An 18854-nucleotide genomic window follows, 5' to 3' on the forward strand; every position below is an offset into this window, starting at 1 on the left:
TATATACAGCCGGAAACAGGCCTTTTCGGCCCTCCAAGTCCGTGCCGCCCAGCGATCCCCGCACATTAACACTATCCTACACCCACTAGGGACAATTTTTACATTTACCCAGCCAATTAACCTACATACCTGTACGTCTTTGGAGGCTCGGCCCCGTGCAGCTCCGCGTCCTGGGCTGCTCGCCCTCACACCCCCTGCAGTAGAGGGAGGGGGTCCACACATCCTCCAGCCACCGCCATTTCTCTCCCCTCCCCTCCCTGCTTCCACCCACTTCGTAGCTTTCGCGGCCAACACTGGGTAGCGGGGAATTCTATGGTGATTACAGAGGTTGCCACGGTGACTGTGGGGGTTGCCACGGTGACTGTGGGGTTGCCATGGTGACTGGGGGTTGCCACGGTGATTACAGGGGTTGCCACGGTGAATGTAGGGGTTGCCATGGTGACTGTGGGGGGTTGCCATGGTGACTGGGGGTTGCCACGGTGATTACAGGGGTTGCCACGGTGAATATTGGGGTTGCCACGGTGACTGTGGGGGTTGCCACGGTGACTGTGGGGGTTGCCATGGTACCTGTGGGGGTTGCCACGGTGACTGTGGGGGTTGCCACGGTGATTACAGGGGTTGTCCATGACGTGTCCGCTCCCGCCACCTCCACACCTGGCGGGTGTTTCCGCTCAGATTGGGGAACCTCTCCTGTCATCGCTTCATTTGGCCGTAACTTGATGACTGCGGCCAAGTTAAAAAAAAGCAAAACAATTGGAAGGTAAATAAAGTAACAAAGTGCAGAGGGCGGCGGTGACCAGCGGCGACCACTGCCCGCCGCGGGACAGGCAACGATCGCGCCCCAGTTCCAGTCCTGCAGTAACTCAGGCAGCATCTCTGCAGAATACGATATGTCTTATAATGTCTTATTATCAGAAGTCTTAAGAATAATACTTCTTCCTAGTCTTGTTTCCACAAGTCAGCGGGCCATTTAAAATCAATGAATGCATTTCACAAATGAAGGCATTGCACCTTGAAGCCCCGGTTTAACAGCGAGTGTTATCAAGCCCCGCCTGACCCCAACATCGAACACAGAACAGTACGGCAACAGGCCCTTCGGCCCACATTGTCCACACTTCCAACTCACCCACATGCCGCTCTGGTTCCCGCGCTTTCACGTCCCAAATATATATTTTTTGTGTGTGTGTGTGGTTACGTCGCATCGTGCATGTGTATTTGTGTAAATCCGCTTGTGTATATGTCAGTGTGCATGTGTGCACGCGTGGTGTGTGTGTGTGTGAGTGTGCATGTGTGCGCGCGTGTTGTTTGTCTGTGTGTGTGTGTCTGACTGCCTGTATCTATGTGTTTAGTTATGTCTGATCGCGCTTGTGTATGTGTCAGTGTGCATGTGCGCACGCGTGTTGTGTGTGTGTGTGCACGCGTGTTGTGTGTGTGTGTGTACACGCGTGTTGTGTGTGTGCATGCGTGTTGTGCGTGTGTGTCTGTCTGTGTGTCTGGTTTTGTCTGATCGTGCATGTGTATTTGTGTAAGTCCGCTTGTGTATGTGTGAGTGTGCATGTGTGCACGCGTGTTTTGTGTGTGTGTGCACGCGTGTGTGTGTGTGTGTGTGTGTGTGTGTGTGTGTGCGTGTTGCTGGGCAGTGCGAAGCGGTCAGGGTGAGGGGAAGGTCGCGTTCCACATTTCTTGGCCAGTGGTTCATTGTTTCCATGCAGCGGGCCGCGGGTCACTGACTCACGCTGCAGTGATGTGTGAACTCGCTGGTATGCGGTGTTGATGTGAAGGTCAGAGGCACAGTGAGAGATCTGCGGCCATTAATCCAAGCCCCCCTCCCCTCCCCCCCCCAACTGTGACTGTCCTCAGCTGTCACCCCATCACCTGCTCCTGAATCACAAGCTGCTCCTATCCCAGCGTTTCGCCCTTCACCTTGGCAAGCAACATTACCAGGAGCAGAGTTACAACTACAATATCCGTGCCAATCTAAACTAATCTCCTCTGCCTCCACATAATCCATGATCCATCTCCCTGTACATCCATGTGCCTCCCTCAAAGCCTCTTAAACACCACTATCCTATTTGCCTCCACCACCACCCCACCCAGCGCGTCCCAGGCGCCCACCGCCCTCTGTGGCGCAGGGAGCTGACGGGGGAGGGTGACTCGGTGGAAGCAGGGTGCACGGGAGACGAGGGCTGGTGTGCGCTCCGGGTTCAGTCGCCTAAGGAGCAGGGTGCTCCGGGGTCAGGCGCTCCTGGTGCAGGACGCTCCAGGTTGTGGCGCTCCGGGTGCAGGGTGCTCCGGGTGCAGGGTGCTCCGGGTGTAGGGTGCTCTGGGTGCAGGGTGCTCCGGGTGCAGGGTGCTCCGGGTGTAGGGTGCTCCGGGTGCATGGTGCTCTGGGTGCAGGGTGCTCCGGGTGCAGGGTGCTCCGGGTGCAGGGTGCTCCGGGTGTAGGGTGCTCCGGGTGCTCTGGGTGCAGGGTGCTCCGGGTGCAGGGTGCTCTGGGTGCAGGACGCTCCAGGTTGTGGCGCTCCGGGTGCAGAGTGCTCGTGGTGCAGGGTGCTCCGGGTGCAGGGTGCTCTGGGTGTAGGGTGCTGCGGGTGCAGGGTGCTCTGGGTGCAGGGTGCTCCGGGTGCAGGGTGCTCTGGGTGTAGGGTGCTCCGGGTGCAGGGTGCTCTTGGTGCAGGGCGCTCCGGGTGTAGGGTGCTCCGGGGTCAGGGTGCTCCGGGGTCAGGGTGCTCTGGGTGCAGGACGCTCCGGGTGCAGGGTGCTCTGGGTGCAGGACGCTCCAGGTTGTGGCGCTCCGGGTGCAGAGTGCTCGAGGTGCAGGGTACTCTGGGTGCAGGGTGTTCCGGGTGCAGGGTGCTCCGGATGCAGGGTGCTCCGGATGCAGGGTACTCTGGGTGCAGGGTACTCCGGGTGCAGGGTGCTCTGGGTGCAGGGTGCTCCGGATGCAGGGTACTCTGGGTGCAGGGTGCTCCGGGTGCAGGGTGTAGGGTGCTCCGGTGCAGGGTACTCTGGGTGCAGGGTGCTCTGGGTGCAGGGCGCTCTGGGTGCAGGGTGTAGGGTGCTCCGGTGCAGGGTACTCTGGGTGCAGGGTGCTCCGGGTGTAGGGTGCTCCGGTGCAGGGTACAGGGTGCTCCAGGTACAGGGTGTTCCGGGTGCAGGGTGTAGGGTGCTCCGGGTGCAGGGTACAGGGTGCTCCGGGTGCAGGGTACTCAGGGTGCAGGGTGCTCCGGGTGCTCCGGTGCAGGGTGCTCCGGGTGCAGGGTGTAGGGTGCTCCGGGTTCAGCCGCTCCGGGAGCCGCTGACAGTGTTTCTGTCCACAGAGCCGTACTACCGGTTCCCGGAGCGGACCGGCGGCGAGCAGCTGAGTTGTCAGCACTGCCAGCAGCCGTTGCACGGACAGCCCTTCGTGGAGAGGGACGGGCATCCTTGCTGCGCCCGCTGCTACGAGAAAATCGTCGCCAACTCCTGCGCCGATTGCAAGAAGCCGATCGGCTGCGGTTCCAAGGTGAGCGAGGTCCGCTCTGGAGGAGTGGTGGGGTGGATTATACAATCTTCATCCCCCGCCCCTCCCCTCCACCCCCTCCATCATCTGCCCACTCTCCCCTCCCCTCCACCACTCCATTCCCTCCTCTCCCAGCGCCCTTTAATCCCCACTCTCTGCAGTCTCCCTGCCCGAGCTCCGGCTCTGTCTGACCCGTGCCAGATTCGGTTCACTCAGGTATATTTACAATAGATAAATAGAGACAGGAGTCGGCCCTTCGGCCCATCGAGCCTCTTTCGCCTCTCAATTGAGTCAGGGCTGCTGCTCCACTAGAATGACGGAATGCAATGCTCACCTCAAACGCACTGTTGAAGTTGTTATCTGCAGGTTTGATGCCAGTGACCTGTGGTCTGCCATAGCGATCAGGACCATTTTTTTGTCATTTGGATGAGAATGTACAAGGCAGCAGATGTCACCAAAATAGGTGGTATCATAGAGAGTGAAGAAGGATATCAATAGTTACAACAATTTTTTTGATGAGCTGGACAAGTGGGCTGGAGAATGGCAAATGAAGTTTAATTCAGAAAGTGAGCGGTGTTGTATTTTGAGAAGTCAAGCAATGGCAGGACCTTCACAGTGAATAGCTGAATGGGGAATGTTGCAGAGCAGAAAGATCTAGGAACACAACTAAAGAGTTCCCCGAAAGTGGCATTGCAAGTAGACAAGGTGGTGAAGAATGTGTTTAGCATTCTGGCCTTCATCAAACAGGGTGTTGAATATGGAAATTGAACTTTATGTTACAGTAGTTCAAGACATTGGTGAGACTGGACTTTGAGTATTCTGCTCAGGTTTGGTCACACTGCTGTAAGAAATATGTCATTGGGCTGGAAATAGTGCAAAGGGGATTTAGGGGAATGTTGTCAGTACTTGAAGGCCTGCGCTAAAAGGATAGGTTGGCGGGCTAGGTCTTTATTCCTTGGAGCATAGGATACCAAGGGGTGATCATGACGCATAAATGAGCAGAATAGACGTGGTAAATACACGGAGTCTTTTCCCAAGGTTGGGGAATCAAGAACTAGAGGGCATAAGGTTAAGGTGCGAGGGGAATTTTTAAAAAGGAACCAGAGGTAACATTTCCACACAGCAAGTGGTGGATGTATGGAACAAGCCGTCTGAAGAAGTAGTTGAGGCAGGAATTTGGATCGGTACATGGATATGAAGAATTTGGTGGAACATGGGCTAAAGGCAGGAATAGCTTGGATGGGCATCTTGGTCAGCATGGACAGGTTGGGCCGAAGGGCGTATTTCCATTCTGTATGTCTTTTGACTCTATAATAATCAGTAATACCTGAAGGTCACTGTTTTCGGGGACCTGGACCAGCTTCCTGATGGTTGCAGCGAGATGGGAGTGTGGCCAGGGCACATGGGTCCTTGATTATATTGGCTGCCTTTTTCAAGCAGCACTTCCCGTAGATCACTTCCTGTTGTTCTGACACCACAAAACCAGATTATTGATCTGACATCTTTACCCACATTTGTCCAACCACTGTGATACCATCTGCAAGTCTAAACATGGCATTGGGGCTGTATTGGCTACACGGCGAATGACATATAGTAGAGCATGGGGCAGGCACACAGCCCCCAGGTGCTCCTCTGCTGATGGGAGATGTTGTTGGCAATCTGTACTAGTCTGTCAATGGGGAAGTCAGATCACTCACGATGGGAAGGTAGGAACTGCAGATGTTGGTTATACACCGAAGATAGACACAAAATCCTGGAGTAACTTAGCAGGGCAGGCAGCATCTTTGGATTCATGACATTAATGACTTGGGTGAAGGGATTAAAAGTATCATTAGCAAATTTGCAGATGATACAAAGCTGGGTGGCAGTGTGAACTGTGAGGAAGATGCTATGAGGTTGCAGGGTGACTTGGACAGGTTATGTGAGTGGACGGATGCATGCCAAATGCAGTTTAATGTGGATAAGTGTGAGGTTATCCACTTTGGTGGTAAGAATAGGAAGGCAGATTATTATCTGAATGGTGTCAAGTTAGGAAAAGGGGACGTACAACGAGATCTGGGTGTCCTAGTGACTGAAAGGAAGCATGCAGGTACAGCAGGCAGTGAAGAAAGACAATGGAATGTTGGCCTTCATAACAAGAGGCGTTGAGTATAGGAGCAAAGAGGTCCTTCTGCAGTTGTACAGTGCCCTAGTGAGACCGCACCTGTAGTACTGTGTGCAGTTTTGGTCTCCAAATTTGAGGAAGGATATTCTTGCTATTGAGGGCATGCAGCGTAGGTTTACTAGGTTAATTCCCGGAATGGAGGGACTGTCCTATGTTGAAAGACTGGAGCGGCCAGGCTTGTATACACTGGAATTTAGAAGGATGACAATAGACAATAGGTGCAGGAGTAGGACATTCGGCCCTTCGAGCCAGCACCACCATTCAATGTGATCATGGCTGATCATTCCCCATCAGTACCCCGTTCCTGCCTTCTCCCCATACTCCCTGACTCCACTATCCTTAAGAGCTCTATCTAGCTCTCTCTTGAATGCATTCAGAGAATTGGCCTCCACTGCCTGCTGAGGCAGTAAATTCCACAGATTTACAACTCTCTAACTGAAAAGGGTTTTCCTCATCTCCGTTCTAAATGGCCTACCCCTTATTCTTAAACTGTGGCCCCTGGTTCTGGACTCCTCCAACATTGGGACCATGTTTCCTGCCTCAAACGTGTCCAACCCCTTAATAATCTTATATGTTTCGATTAGATCCCCTCTCATCCTTCTAAATTCCAGTGTATACAAGCCTAGTCGCTCCAGTCTTTCAACATATTATAGTCCCTCCATTCCGGGAATTAACCTAGTGAACCTATGCTGCACCCTCTCAATAGCAAGAATATCCTTCCTCAAATTTGGAGACCAAAACTGCACATGGTACTCCAGGTGCGGTCTCACTAGGGCCCTATACAACTGCAGAAGGACCTCTTTGCTCCTATACTCAATGCCTCTTGTTATGAAGGCCAACATTCCATTGGTTTTCTTCACTGCCTGCTTTACCTGCATGCTTCCTTTCAGTGACTGATGCACTAGGACACCCAGATCTCGTTGTATGTCCCTTTTCCTAACTTGACACCATTCAGATAATAATCTGCCTTTTTATTCTTACCACCAAAATGGCTAGCCTCACACTTATGGATAACCCATGTTAAACTGCATCTGCCATGCATCCGCCCACTCACACAATCTGTCCAAATCACCCTGCAACCTCATAGCATCAATGCGATCATGAGAGGGGATCTTATCGAAACATTTCGGCCATTTAGAACGGAGATGAGGAAAAACTTTTTCAGTCAGAGAGTTGTGAATCTGTGGAATTCTCTGCCTCAGAAGGCAGTGGAGGCCAATTCTCTGAATGCATTCAAGAGAGAGCTAGATAGAACTCTTAAGGATAGCGGAGTCAGGGGATATGGGGAGAAGGCAGGAACAGGGTACTGATTGAGAATGGTCAGCCATGATCACATTGAATGGTGGTGCTGGCTCGAAGGGCCGAATGGCCTACTCCTGCACCTGTTGTCTATTGTCTATTGTGACATTTCTGGTCGAGACCCTTCATCGGACTGGAGCAGTCACCCATTCCTTCTCTCCAGAGATGCTGCCTGCCCTGCTGAGTTACTCCAGCATTCTGTGTCTATCTTCACTCAAGATAGGTTTGAATACATAGAGACTGGGAAGAATCTGATAACTTGAAATGAAATGATTTATGCCCAGGTATTATTGTTCCAGTAAGGTCCAAGTGTCAGAAACCAGGCGTGAAATTTGTCAAACTTCGTTCATTTTCCAACCCCTTCCTACCTCTGTGCACCTTTGTCACCACCTGCTGGGGAAAGCCAGAACTGCAGCACCGAGGACATGAGGTGATTTGATCACAAGCGCAAATCGTCTCCGTCACATCCCAAGTTCGTGGCAAATAACATTGGGGCTTGATGGAGCAGGTATGAGGTGTTACATGAAAGAGGAACGTTTACTGTTCATGGATATGCAGATGAATCTTGTACTCCAAGTCCATTGCTCCTGGAGAGGTGAAAAAGGCCTTTAGCGGCCTGGGCATTGAGTATAAATGAAGGCAGGAAGTCACGACTCAACTTTATAAAACTTTGGTTAGGCCACATTTGGAGTCTTGTGTGCAGTTCCAGAAAGGGTGGAGAGGCTTTGGAAAGGTTTACACGAATGATGCCTAGATTAGGGGGCGTCAGCTACAGGCAGAGTTGGATTGTTTTCTCTGGAGTGTTGGTGGCTGAAGGGAGTCCTGCTAGAAATGTATAAAGTTATGAGAAGCATAGATAGGATAGACAGTCAGAATCTTTTCCCCAATAAAAAATAAATCGGACCTCCCTCTCCCAGCCCACTGCACGTCCCCTCGATGCACGTCCATTAGACCGAGTTGTCCCAGGCGGCCAGTGCCGACTCTCCCCGCCACTCTCTCCCGGGTGACTTCCACTACAGATCGGTGTACAGTTGCTCAATCTCTCGCCGGCCATTTCCCAACCTGAGGGGAGGGGGTGGGGGGTGCTTGAACGTGTGCCCCCCCCCTCACTATCGGACGTTCGTTTACACAGGAGCTGCATTACGAGGGCAAATACTGGCATGAGGGATGTTTCCGCTGCTATCACTGCAGCCGCTCGCTGACCAGCGACTCCTTCAGCATCAAGAACGAACGGATCATCTGCTCCAAGTGTTTACCGCGCACCGACGCGTCCACCTGCCACGGCTGCAAGCGGGCCATCAAGCCAGGTCAGTCCCAGCGCCAGCGGCAGCGACCCGGAACGCACTTTGATCTCATTGTTATAGACAATAGGGGCAGGAGGAGGCCATTCGGCCCTTCGAGCCAGCACCGCCATGGCTGATCATCCACAATCAGGTTGTTGGTCCCATCAGGTAGCAAATACTCCACTCGGTTAATACTCCATTCGGTTAATAATCTCCTCGGATAATACTCTACTCGGATAATACTCTACTCGGGTTAATACTCTACTCAGTTAATACTCTATTCGGGTTAATACTCTGCTCGGATAATACTCTACTCGGATAATACTCTATTCGGTTAATACTCTACCCGGTTAATGCTCTACTCGGTTAATACTCTACTCGGTTAATACTCTACTCGGTTAATACTCTATTCGGGTTAATACTCTGCTCGGTTAATACTCTACTGGTTAATATTTTACTCGGTTAATACTTTATTCGGTTAATACTCTACTCGGATAATACTCTACTCGGTTAACCCACAAGTGAGCTGTTAAACTGATTAGCGGCGACAACAGTCCCAATCTCCCCGGTGTTTCCGATATACTGAGGTGTGCAACTGGTCACCGCTTCGCGACCTTCCCACGCTCCGGGAACTTCATTGGCACCACCAGCCCGCGGCTCGTCCACCCAGTCCCTCCACGGGAGGTACGGACCCGCGCCCGCTGGTTGCCCCTGCAAGCGTGGCCGAGGCGCCGGCCGCAGTACGACACTGACCGTAGCACGGAGCACGGCCATTCGGGCCCTCGAGTCTGGCCCCGCCCGCCCACAAGCAGAATTGTGTTTCTTCCTCGTGACTCGGAGGCACAGCAGCGGGTGGAATGGCCGCCTGCCTCACTGCTCCACAGAGCCGGCAACGACCCGGCCCCCGGGCTGCACGAGTGGCTTTGCACGTTCTCTCTAGGGCCCGATTGGTGCAGTGAAGGGGGGATTGATAATGGATACTCCCCGGGAGCTGGCCTGATGCGAGGGGTAGACAGGCTGGCCTTCAGTCAGGGTATTGGGGTCGTCCTGCTATCAGAATGATGTTGGCAACCTGGAAAGAGCACAGAGAGATGTACAAGGGTGTTCCCAGGAATCGTGGGCCTGAACTATAAGGAGTTATAGGGAAGTTGGAGGTTGCAGTTGTATAAGACGTTGGCGAGACCGCATTTGGAGTATTGTGTTCAGTACTGTGCACCAATAGACAATAGATGCAGGAGTCGGCCATTCGGCCCTTTGAGCCAGCACCGCCATTCAATGTGATCATGGCCGATCATTCTCAATCAGTACCCCGTTCCAGTCTTCTCCCCCTACCCCCTGACTCCGCTATCTTTAAGAGCTCTATCTAGCTCTCTCTTGAAAGCATCCAGAGAATTGGCCTCCACTGCCTTCTGAGCCAGAGAATTCCACAGATTCACAACTCTCTGGGTGAAAAAGTTTTTCCTCATCTCCGTTTTAAATGGCCGACCCCTTATTCTTAAACTGTGACCCCTGGTTGTGAAAAATTGCAGCCGCATCGTGTCAAATGTTATGGGGAGAAGGCAGGAGAATGGGGTTAGGAGGGAGAGATAGATCAGCCATGATTAAATGGTGGAGTAGACCTGATGGGCCGAATGGCCTAATTCTACTCTTATTACTTACGACCATATGATCTTGATCGATTGGCCAAGTGGGATTGATTGATTGATGGAATTTAATGCAGAGAAATGTGAGATATTGCATTTTGGGAAGTCGAATATAAGCAGGATAAACACAATGGCTTCTCGGGAGTGATGTAGAGCAGATGGACCCAGGAGTGCAAGTGCATGGTTCCTTGAAGGTGGAGTCACAGGTAGATCGGTTGGTCAATAGGCTTTTGCATGTTGGCCATCATCAGCCAGAGTATTGAGTATAGAAGTTGGCAGGTCATGTTGTAGTTGGATAAGACGTTGCTGAGGCCGTATTCAGTTCTGGGCAGCGGAAAGATGTCAAGCTGGAAAAGCACAAAGATTTACGAGGATGTTGCCAGGACTGGAGGGTCTGAACTATAGGAAGAGTTTGATTAGGCTGGAACTCTATTCCTCGGAGCACAGGAGGATGAGTGTAATCTTATAGAAGTATATAAGATCATTAGAGAAATAGATCGGGTAGGTGCACAGTGTCTATTGCCCGGAGTAGGTGAATCAAGAGCCAAAGGACATAGGTTTAAGGTGAAGAGAAAAGATTGAATAAGAATCTGAAGGGTAACATTTTCACAAAAAGGGTGGCGCGTATATGGAACAAGCTGCCAGAGGAGGTAGTTGAGGCTGGTACTATCCCAACATTTAAGACAGTTTATCATGTACATGGATAGGACAGGTGTGGAGGGATATGGACCAAATGTGGGCAAGTGGGACTAGTGTAGCTGGGACTCGTTGGCTATAGTGGGCAAGTTGGGCTGAAAGGAATGTTTCCACACTGTATCACTTTATGAATCTATAATGGAAAACTGAGGGGCAGCATTTTCACACAGAGGGTGGTGGGTATATGGAACGAGCTGCCAGATGAGGTGGTTGAGACCGGTACTTTGACATTTAAAATACATTTGGGGATGTGCATGGTTAGGAAAGGTTTACAGGGATATGGGAGGTGGGCATAGTGTGGCTGAAGGGCTAGTGTCCGTGCTGTGTGACTCCGGTCGCACTGAGTGCTGTGCCTATCTGCCCACAGGGACCAAGAGCTTTGAGTACGGCGGCTCTCATTGGCATGAGCGCTGCTTCACCTGCCACCGCTGCCTGAAGGAGATCGGCTCCGAGAGCTTCGTCCCCCGCGGCGACGACATCTACTGCGTGTCCTGCAACCAGAAGAAGTTCTCGCAGCACTGCACCCACTGCAAGAAGGTGAGGCCGGCGGGTCAGCGGGCATGGTCTGTGCTGGGGCCGGGGCGGACAGCAGGCATGGTCTATGCTGGGGCTGTGGCGGACAGCGGGCATGGTCTATGCTGGGGCTGTGGCGGACAGCGGGCATGGTCTATGCTGGGGCCGGGGCGGACAGCGGGCATGGTCTATGCTGGGGCTGTGGCGGACAGTGGGCATGGTCTATGCTGGGGCTGGGGTGGACAGCGGCATGGTCTATGCTGGGGCTGGGGCGGACAGCAGGCATGGTCTATGCTGGGGCTGGGGCGGACAGCGGGCATGGTCTATGCTGGGGCCGGGGCGGAGAGTGGGGATCGTGGGCATGGTCTATGCTGGGGCCGGGGCGGACAGCGGGCATGGTCTATGCTGGGGCCGGGGCGGAGAGTGGGGACCGTGGGCATGGTCTATGCTGGGGCCGGGGCGGAGAGCGGGCATGGTCTATGCTGGGGCCGGGGCGGAGAGTGGGGACAGCGGGCATGGTCTATGCTGGGGCCGGGGCGGAGAGTGGGGACAGCGGGCATGGTCTATGCTGGGCCCGGGGCGGAGAGTGGGCTTTGGTGAGGGAGTCAGCATGGTGGGGACGGATGGCAGTCAGTTGCATGGGAAGGCTGGAGGTTGCAGGGATGAGGGGGTTGGGGGAGGGAGGAGGAGGGGGTTGGGAAGGGAGGAGGGGGTTGGGGGAGGGAGGAGGAGGTGATTGGGGAGGAGGAGGGGGTTGGGGAGGGAGGAGGAGGTTGGGGAGGGAGGAGGGGGTTGGGGAGGGAGGAGGAGGGGGTTGGGGAGGGAGGAGGAGGGGGTTGGGGAGGGAGGGGGAGGGGGTTGGGGGCGGGCTGGGGAAGGAGTAGGGGGTTAGGGGAGGGGATCATTGGGGATCTCTTGCTGGCGGGCCACACCGGCGGCTTTGATGGGTGGTAGAATATTTAATTACCAACAGAACAACGAGTTTCACAAATTCATAACTGATAGGATTAGAATTGGGCCATTCGGCCCATTAAGTCTAGTCCGCCATTCAATCATCTTTCCCTCTCAATCCAATTCTCCTGCCTTCTCCCCAAAACTCCTGACACCCGTACTAATCAAGAATATGTCAATTTCCATCTTAAAAATTGCCTCCACAGCCTTCTGTGGCAAATAATTCCACAGATTCACCACCCTCTGACCAAAGAAATTCCTCCTCATCTCCTTCCTAAAGGAATGTCCTTTCATTCTGAGGCTATGGCCTCTGGTCCTAGACTCTCCCACTAGTGGAAACATCCTCTCCACATCCACTCAATCCAAGCCTTTCACTATTCTGTACGTTTCCAAAAGGTCCCCCCTCATCATTCAAAACTCTGGTTATTACAGGCCCAGTGCCGTCAAATGCTCATCACATGTTAACCCACTCATTCCTGGGATCATTCTCGTAAACCTCCTCTGGACCCTCTTCCAAATTTGCTCACAATACTCCAATACTCGGTCTGACCAGCGCCTTATAGAGCCTCAGCATTACATCTCTGTTTTTTTGTATTCTAGTCCTCTCGAAATAAATGGAAGCATTGCATTTGCCTTCCTTACTACCGATTTGACTTAATAAACAATAGGTGCAGGAGGAGGCCATTCGGCCCTTCGAGCCAGCACCACCATTCAATATGATCATGGCTGATCATTCTCAATCAGTACCCCATTCCTGCCTTCTCCCCATACCCCCTGACTCCGCTATCCTTAAGAGCTCTATCTAGCTCTCTCTTGAATGCATTCAGAGAATTGGCCTCCACTGCCTTCTGAGGCAGAGAATTCCACAGATTTTCAACTCTATGACTGAAAAAGTTTTTCCTCATCTCCGTTCTAAATGGCCTCCCCCTTATTCTTAAACTGTGGCCTTGCAGATGAACTTTTTGGGAGTCCTGCACCAGCGTACCCAAGTCCCTTTGCACCTCTGGTTCCTGAATTTAGAAAATAGTCTCCGCCTTTATTCCTACTACCAAAATGCATGACTGTGCTACGCTCTATTCCACCTGCCACTTCTCTGCCCACTCTCCCCACCTGTCCTTCTGCAGAGTCCCTGCTTTCTCTACACTACCTGCCCCTCCACCTATCTTCCAATCTTCCGTAAACTTTGCCACAAAGCCTTCAATCCCCTCGTCCAAGTCATTAATATACAACGTGAAGAGTAGCGGCCCCAGCACCGAGCCCTGCGGAATTCCGCTAGTCACCGGCAGCCAACCAGAAAAGCCCTCTTTATCGCCACTCTTTGCCGTCTGCCATCAAGCCAACCTGCTACCTTTCTTGCTGCAGCGTATTTGGTCAGTAAACGCAACAACAGGGATCAATATATGTGAGTCAAAGAACACAATATATCAATAACCACAATACTGCTGTTAAAACCCAAGTATGTGGAGTGCCCAGTCACATCCAGAGCAGCTCGCAGTTGCCGAGGTTTGTGTTGTGCAGCGTTCAGCAGTCCACGATTGTTGGGAGGAAGCTCTTCTGGAATCTGAAGTAGGTTCCCAACTCAGAACGTCACCTACTCATGTTCTCCATAGATGCTGCCTGACCCGCTGAGTTAATCCAGCACTTTGTGCCTTTTCTTTTTGTAAACCACCATCTGCACTTCCTTGTGTCCTGGGTTCTTGAAGCTGGAGGTCCCGGTTCTCAGGCTCCTGGACCATCTGCCCGATGGTAGCAGCGAGATGAGAGCGTGGTCAGCGTGGTGTGGGTCGGTGCCCTGTGTTGGTGGTCAGTGTGATGAAGGTGTGGGTCTGGGTGTGGATGTAGGTGTGCGTGTGTGTGGATGTGTGGGTGTGGATGTGTGGGGGTGTAGGTGTGGGGGTGTGTGTGTGGGTGTGGGTATGTGTGTGTGGGAGTGTGTGTGTGTGGGTGTGCGTGTGTGGATGTGTGGGGGTGTAGGTGTGGGGGTATGTGTGTGTGGGAGTGTGTGTGTGTGGGTGTGCGTGTGTGTGTGTGGATGTGGATGTGGATGTGTGGGGGTGTAGGTGTGGGGGTGTGTGGAGGTGTGTGTGTAGGTGTGGGTATGTGTGTGTGGGAGTGTGTGTGTGGGTGTGCGTGTGTGGATGTAGGTGTGGGTGTGCGTGTGTGTGTGGGTGTGGATGTGTGGGGGTGTAGGTGTGGGGGTGTGTGGAGGTGTGTGTGTGGGTATGGGTATGTGTGTGTGTGTGTGGGTGTGGATGTGTGGGGGTGTAGGTGTGGGGGTGTGTGGAGGTGTGTGTGTGGGTGTGGGTATGTGTGTGTGTGTGTGGGTGTGGATGTGTGGGGGTGTAGGTGTGGGGGTGTGTGGAGGTGTGTGTGTGGGTGTGGGTATGTGTGTGTGGGAATGTGTGTGTGTAGGTGTGCGTGTGTGTGTGTGTGGATGTAGGTGTGGGTGTGCGTGTGTGTGTGTGGGTCTGGGTGTGGATGTGTGGGGGTGTGGAGTGTGTGTGTGGGTGTGGGGTGTAGGTCTGTGTGTGTGCGTGTGTGGGCGTGTGTGGGTGTGTGTGTGTATGGAGGTGTGTGTGTGTGTGTGTGTGTGTGGATTTAGGTGTGGGTATGTGTGTGTATGTGTGTGTGGGCGTGTGTGTGTATGGGGGTGTGTGAGGGTGTGTATGTGTGCGGGGGTGTATGTGTGTGTGTGTGTGTGGGGAGGTGTGAGGGGATGTGTGGCGGTGTGTGTGTAGGGGGTGTGTGTGGGGGGTGTAGGGGTTATGTGTGGGGGTGTGTGTGTGTGGGTGTGGGGTGTGTGTGGGGGTGTGTGTGGGGGGGGTGTGGGGGTTATGTGTGGGGGGGTGTGTGTGGGGGTGTGTGTGGGGGTGTGTGTGTGTGGGGGTGCGTGTGCGTGTGCATGTGCGCGTGTGTGGGGGTGTGTGTGGGTGTGTGTGCGGGTGTGTGTGTGTGTATGCGTGTGTGTGTGAGGGGTGTGTGTGTGTGTGGGGGGGGTGTGGGGTGGGGTGTGGGGTGTGTGTGTGTGTGTGGGGGGGGGGGGGGGTGTGGGGTGTGTGTGTGTGTGGGGTGTGTGTGTGTGCGGGTGTGGGTGTGTGTGTAGGTGCGGGTATGTATGGGGTGTGTGTGTGTGGGTGTGTGGGGGGTGTGTGTGTGTGTGTGGGTGGTGTGAGTGTGTGGGGCGTGTGGGTGTGTGTGTGTGGGGTGTGTGTGTGTGTGTGGGTGTGTGTGTGTGGGGTGTGTGTGTGTGTGGTGTGTGTGGGTGTGTGTGTGCGGGTGTGTGTGGGGGTGTGTTAACCGCGTCTGCCCGTTGCCCCGGCAGTCCATCACTAGCGGAGGGGTGAGTTACCGGGACGAGCCCTGGCACGCCGAGTGCTTCGTCTGTAAGACGTGCCGGAAGCCGCTGGGCGGCCAGCAGTTCACGGGCCACGAGAACGCGCTGTACTGCGTCGAGTGCTACAGCTCCTTCGTCGCCAAGAAATGCGGAGCCTGTCACATGCCCGTCACCGGTACGTGTCAGCCCGGCCCAGCCCGGCATTCCTCACCCACCCCACCCTCACCCCACCCCCACACCCCCACCCACCCCACCCTCACCCCACCCCCACCCCACCCTCACCCCACACCCCCACCACCACTCCACACCCTCACCCCACCCTCACCCCACCCTCACCCCCACCCACCCCACCCCCACCCCACACCCCCACCGTCACCCCACCCCCACCCCACACCCACACCCACACCCCCACCCCACACCCTCACCCCACCCACCCCCACCCCACACCCCCACCCACCCCACCCTCACCCCACACCCCCACCCCACCCTCACCCCACACCCCACCCCACACCCCACACCCCCACCCTCACCCCACACCCCACCCCACACCCCCACCCCACACCCCCACCCCACCCTCACTCCCACCTCACCCCCACCTCACCCCACCCTCACCCCACACCCCCACCCAACCCCCACTCCACCCTCACCTCACCCCCTATTCCAACCCCACCAACACCCACCCACCCTCACCGGTCCTCGACCTCACCCCCTCCCCCGTCGTTTCCACCCGTCTTCCCCACCGGCCTGGACCTGCCCTCACAGTGTTCGCCCCTTCCTCCCCCACCCCAGCGCTGCCTCTCTGCCCCCTCACTGCCTCAGCGCTGCCCTTCTGCCCCGTCACTGCCCCAGCGCTGCCCCTCTGCCCCCTCACTGCCCCAGCGCTGCCCCTCTGCCCCAGCGCTGCCCCAGCGCTGCCCCGTCACTGCCCCAGCGCTGCCCCGTCACTGCCCCAGCGCTGCCCCTCTGCCCCGTCACTGCCCCACCGCTGCCCCGTCACTGCCCCAACGCTGCCCCAGCGCTGCCCCGTCACTGCCCCAGCGCTTCCCCGTCACTGCCCCAGCGCTGCCCCAGCGCTGCTACTGCCCGAAGCTGCCGGTCACCTCCTGATTGAACGCTCTGCTGCAGGGTTTGGTGGAGCTGAGGTCGTGACCTATGAGGATCGGCAGTGGCACAAAGATTGCTTCAAGTGCAGGACGTGCTACGGCTCGCTGGCCAACAAGCGCTTTGTCACCCACAACAGGGGCGTGTACTGTTGCGACTGCGGGAAAAACCTGTAGGCAAACAACAGCCGAGCACAAACACCGAACACTCGCTGCTCAGTTACTCAAACAGCAGCTAACTAATGTAACCACGCGCTTCAATGGCAATGAAATAGCAACTATTAGGAAAAGCTGACAGGTTAGACACAGTGGTTACTGCAGTATATTACCCACAGGTAGAACGAGCAAGGTGTGTTAGAATGAAGTGGAATGTTCTTTAAAATATCTGCAATATTTAATCGTGTAACTTTATAGACGAGTTTATGACAACATTAAATGCTGGGATTATTTTAGTAGAAAGATGTTATTTACTCCAGGCATGACTGGTATTTGGCTGCATGCTTAACTGACGTTTCTCCCACTCAGCTCAGTGAAATGTGGTGTTTTCAAACGCAACTCACGCAAACACAAATGGCTGCATCAGGAAATATTCATCTCCTTTGACAGGCCGCCAGTGTTAGTGTTACCCGCCAGTGTTAGTGTTACCCGCCAGTGTTAGTGTTACCCGCCAGTGTGTGAGAGTTACCCGCCAGTGTTAGTGTTACCCGCCAGTGTTAGTGTTACCCGCCAGTGTTAGTGTTACCCGCCAGTGTTAGTGTTACCCGCCAGTGTGTGTGTTACCCGCCAGTGTTAGTGTTACCCGCCAGTGTTAGTGTTACCCGCCAGTGTTAGTGTTACCCGCCAGTGTGTGTGTGTTATCCGCCAGTGTTAGTGTTACCCGCCAGTGTTAGTGTTACCCGCCAGTGTGTGTGTTACCCGCCAGTGTGTGAGAGTTACCCGCCAGTGTGTGTGAGTTACCCGCCAGTATTAGTTACCCGCCAGTGTTAGTGTTACCCGCCAGTGTTAGTGTTACCCGCCAGTGTGTGTGTGTTACCTGCCAGTGTTAGAGTGCAGAGTTGGAGTTTCTGCTATAAAGGATTGAACATTTAAACGCAATTCAGCGTATTATAATTTCATAACAGTTTTATCTTATATTAAAGTGTGCGCCAACATGTGGCGTTTCGCAACTATTGTTTGAGGTTGCACCCGAATTGAAATAACACTTATCGGGAAATGCACAATGATGTTAATTATGACCTGTCAGCATGCGGGGTCAGACGCCAATGCACGGAATTATCTAGAGCATAAAAATATCACCTTTTAATAAAGTTGAATCTGCAAGTGGCCATGTGGTGTTCCGGGTGGTTATTTACAGAACATGTGGAGTGTTTCCTCCAGATGCACCCTCACCTGCAGCGCTCAGCGGTCAGGGCGGTGCTGGGGGGGGGGGGGGGGGGGGAGCCTGGCGCCGGGGTGAGGGTGATGTGGAGCTGGCCCGGGGGGGTGTGGAGCTGGCCTGGGGGGGGGGTGGAGCTGGCCCGGGGGGGGGAGCTGGCCCGGGGGGGGGGGGGGGTGATGTGGAGCTGGCCCGGGGGGGGGGGGGGTGGGGGTGGTGGAGCTAGGCCGGGTGGCGGAGCTGGCCCGGGGGGGGGGGGGGGGGTTGGAGCTGGGCCGGGGGGGGGGGGGGGGGTGTGGAGCTGGCCTGGGGGGGGGGGTGTGGAGCTGGCCCGGGGGGGGGGGGGGGGGGGTGGAGCTGGCCCGGGGGGGGAGCTGGCCCGGGGGGGGGGGTGATGTGGAGCTGGCCCGGGGGGGGGGGGGGGGGGGGTGGAGCTGGGCCGGGGGGGGGGGTGGGGTGTGGAGCTGGCCCGGGGGGGGGGGGGGGTGTGGAGCTGGCCCGGGGGGGGGGGGGAGCTGGCCCGGGGGGGTGGAGCTGGCCCGGGGGGGGGGGGTGGAGCTGGCCCGGGGGGGGGTGGAGTTGGCCCGGGGGGGGGGGGGGTGGAGCTGGCCCGGGGGGGGGGGGGGGCGGTGGGGGGCAGGAGTGCGTGATGTGACCTGCTGGGTTAAAGGCTGCAGTGAAGCGGCTGTCTAATGATACCAACTTTTCACAGATCACCTTGGGGTGTTTTTTTTAGTAATACCACGTTAATGTAATAAGATGCTAGGGAGAATAGTTGACAAAAAAAAATAACGCCATGGTGTATACAGAAGAAACTTAAATACACTAAGTGAAAGAAAATGTCTTGCCTTAAAATAAGCGAAATACACCAGCAAATAAACCGAGTTTACTGACTGAAATTTAATGTAGATTAGTGCAGGCTTATTCGATCTGCAATATTCTAGAACGACAAAATGGAAACAGGGATTCTGTTAAATAACATGTTAATTCACAA

General features: G+C 54.7%; 1 protein-coding gene across 1 annotated transcript; it reads left to right on the forward strand.

Annotated features, from left to right (window-relative positions):
• Positions 1 to 560: 560 nt before the first annotated feature.
• Positions 561 to 17760, forward strand: LOC144591348 (four and a half LIM domains protein 1-like). The gene is made up of 7 exons (XM_078395573.1): positions 561 to 760; positions 2133 to 2224; positions 3321 to 3505; positions 8098 to 8272; positions 10955 to 11124; positions 15374 to 15560; positions 16511 to 17760. The coding sequence occupies exons 1-7, from the start codon at positions 561 to 563 to the stop codon at positions 16660 to 16662; spliced, it is 1161 nt and encodes a 386-aa protein (XP_078251699.1). The 3' UTR covers positions 16663 to 17760.
• The last annotated feature ends 1094 nt before the right edge of the window (positions 17761 to 18854 follow it).

Source organism: Rhinoraja longicauda, unplaced genomic scaffold (genome assembly GCF_053455715.1).
Source record: "Rhinoraja longicauda isolate Sanriku21f unplaced genomic scaffold, sRhiLon1.1 Scf000886, whole genome shotgun sequence".
NCBI classification, from domain to species: domain Eukaryota; kingdom Metazoa; phylum Chordata; class Chondrichthyes; order Rajiformes; family Arhynchobatidae; genus Rhinoraja; species Rhinoraja longicauda.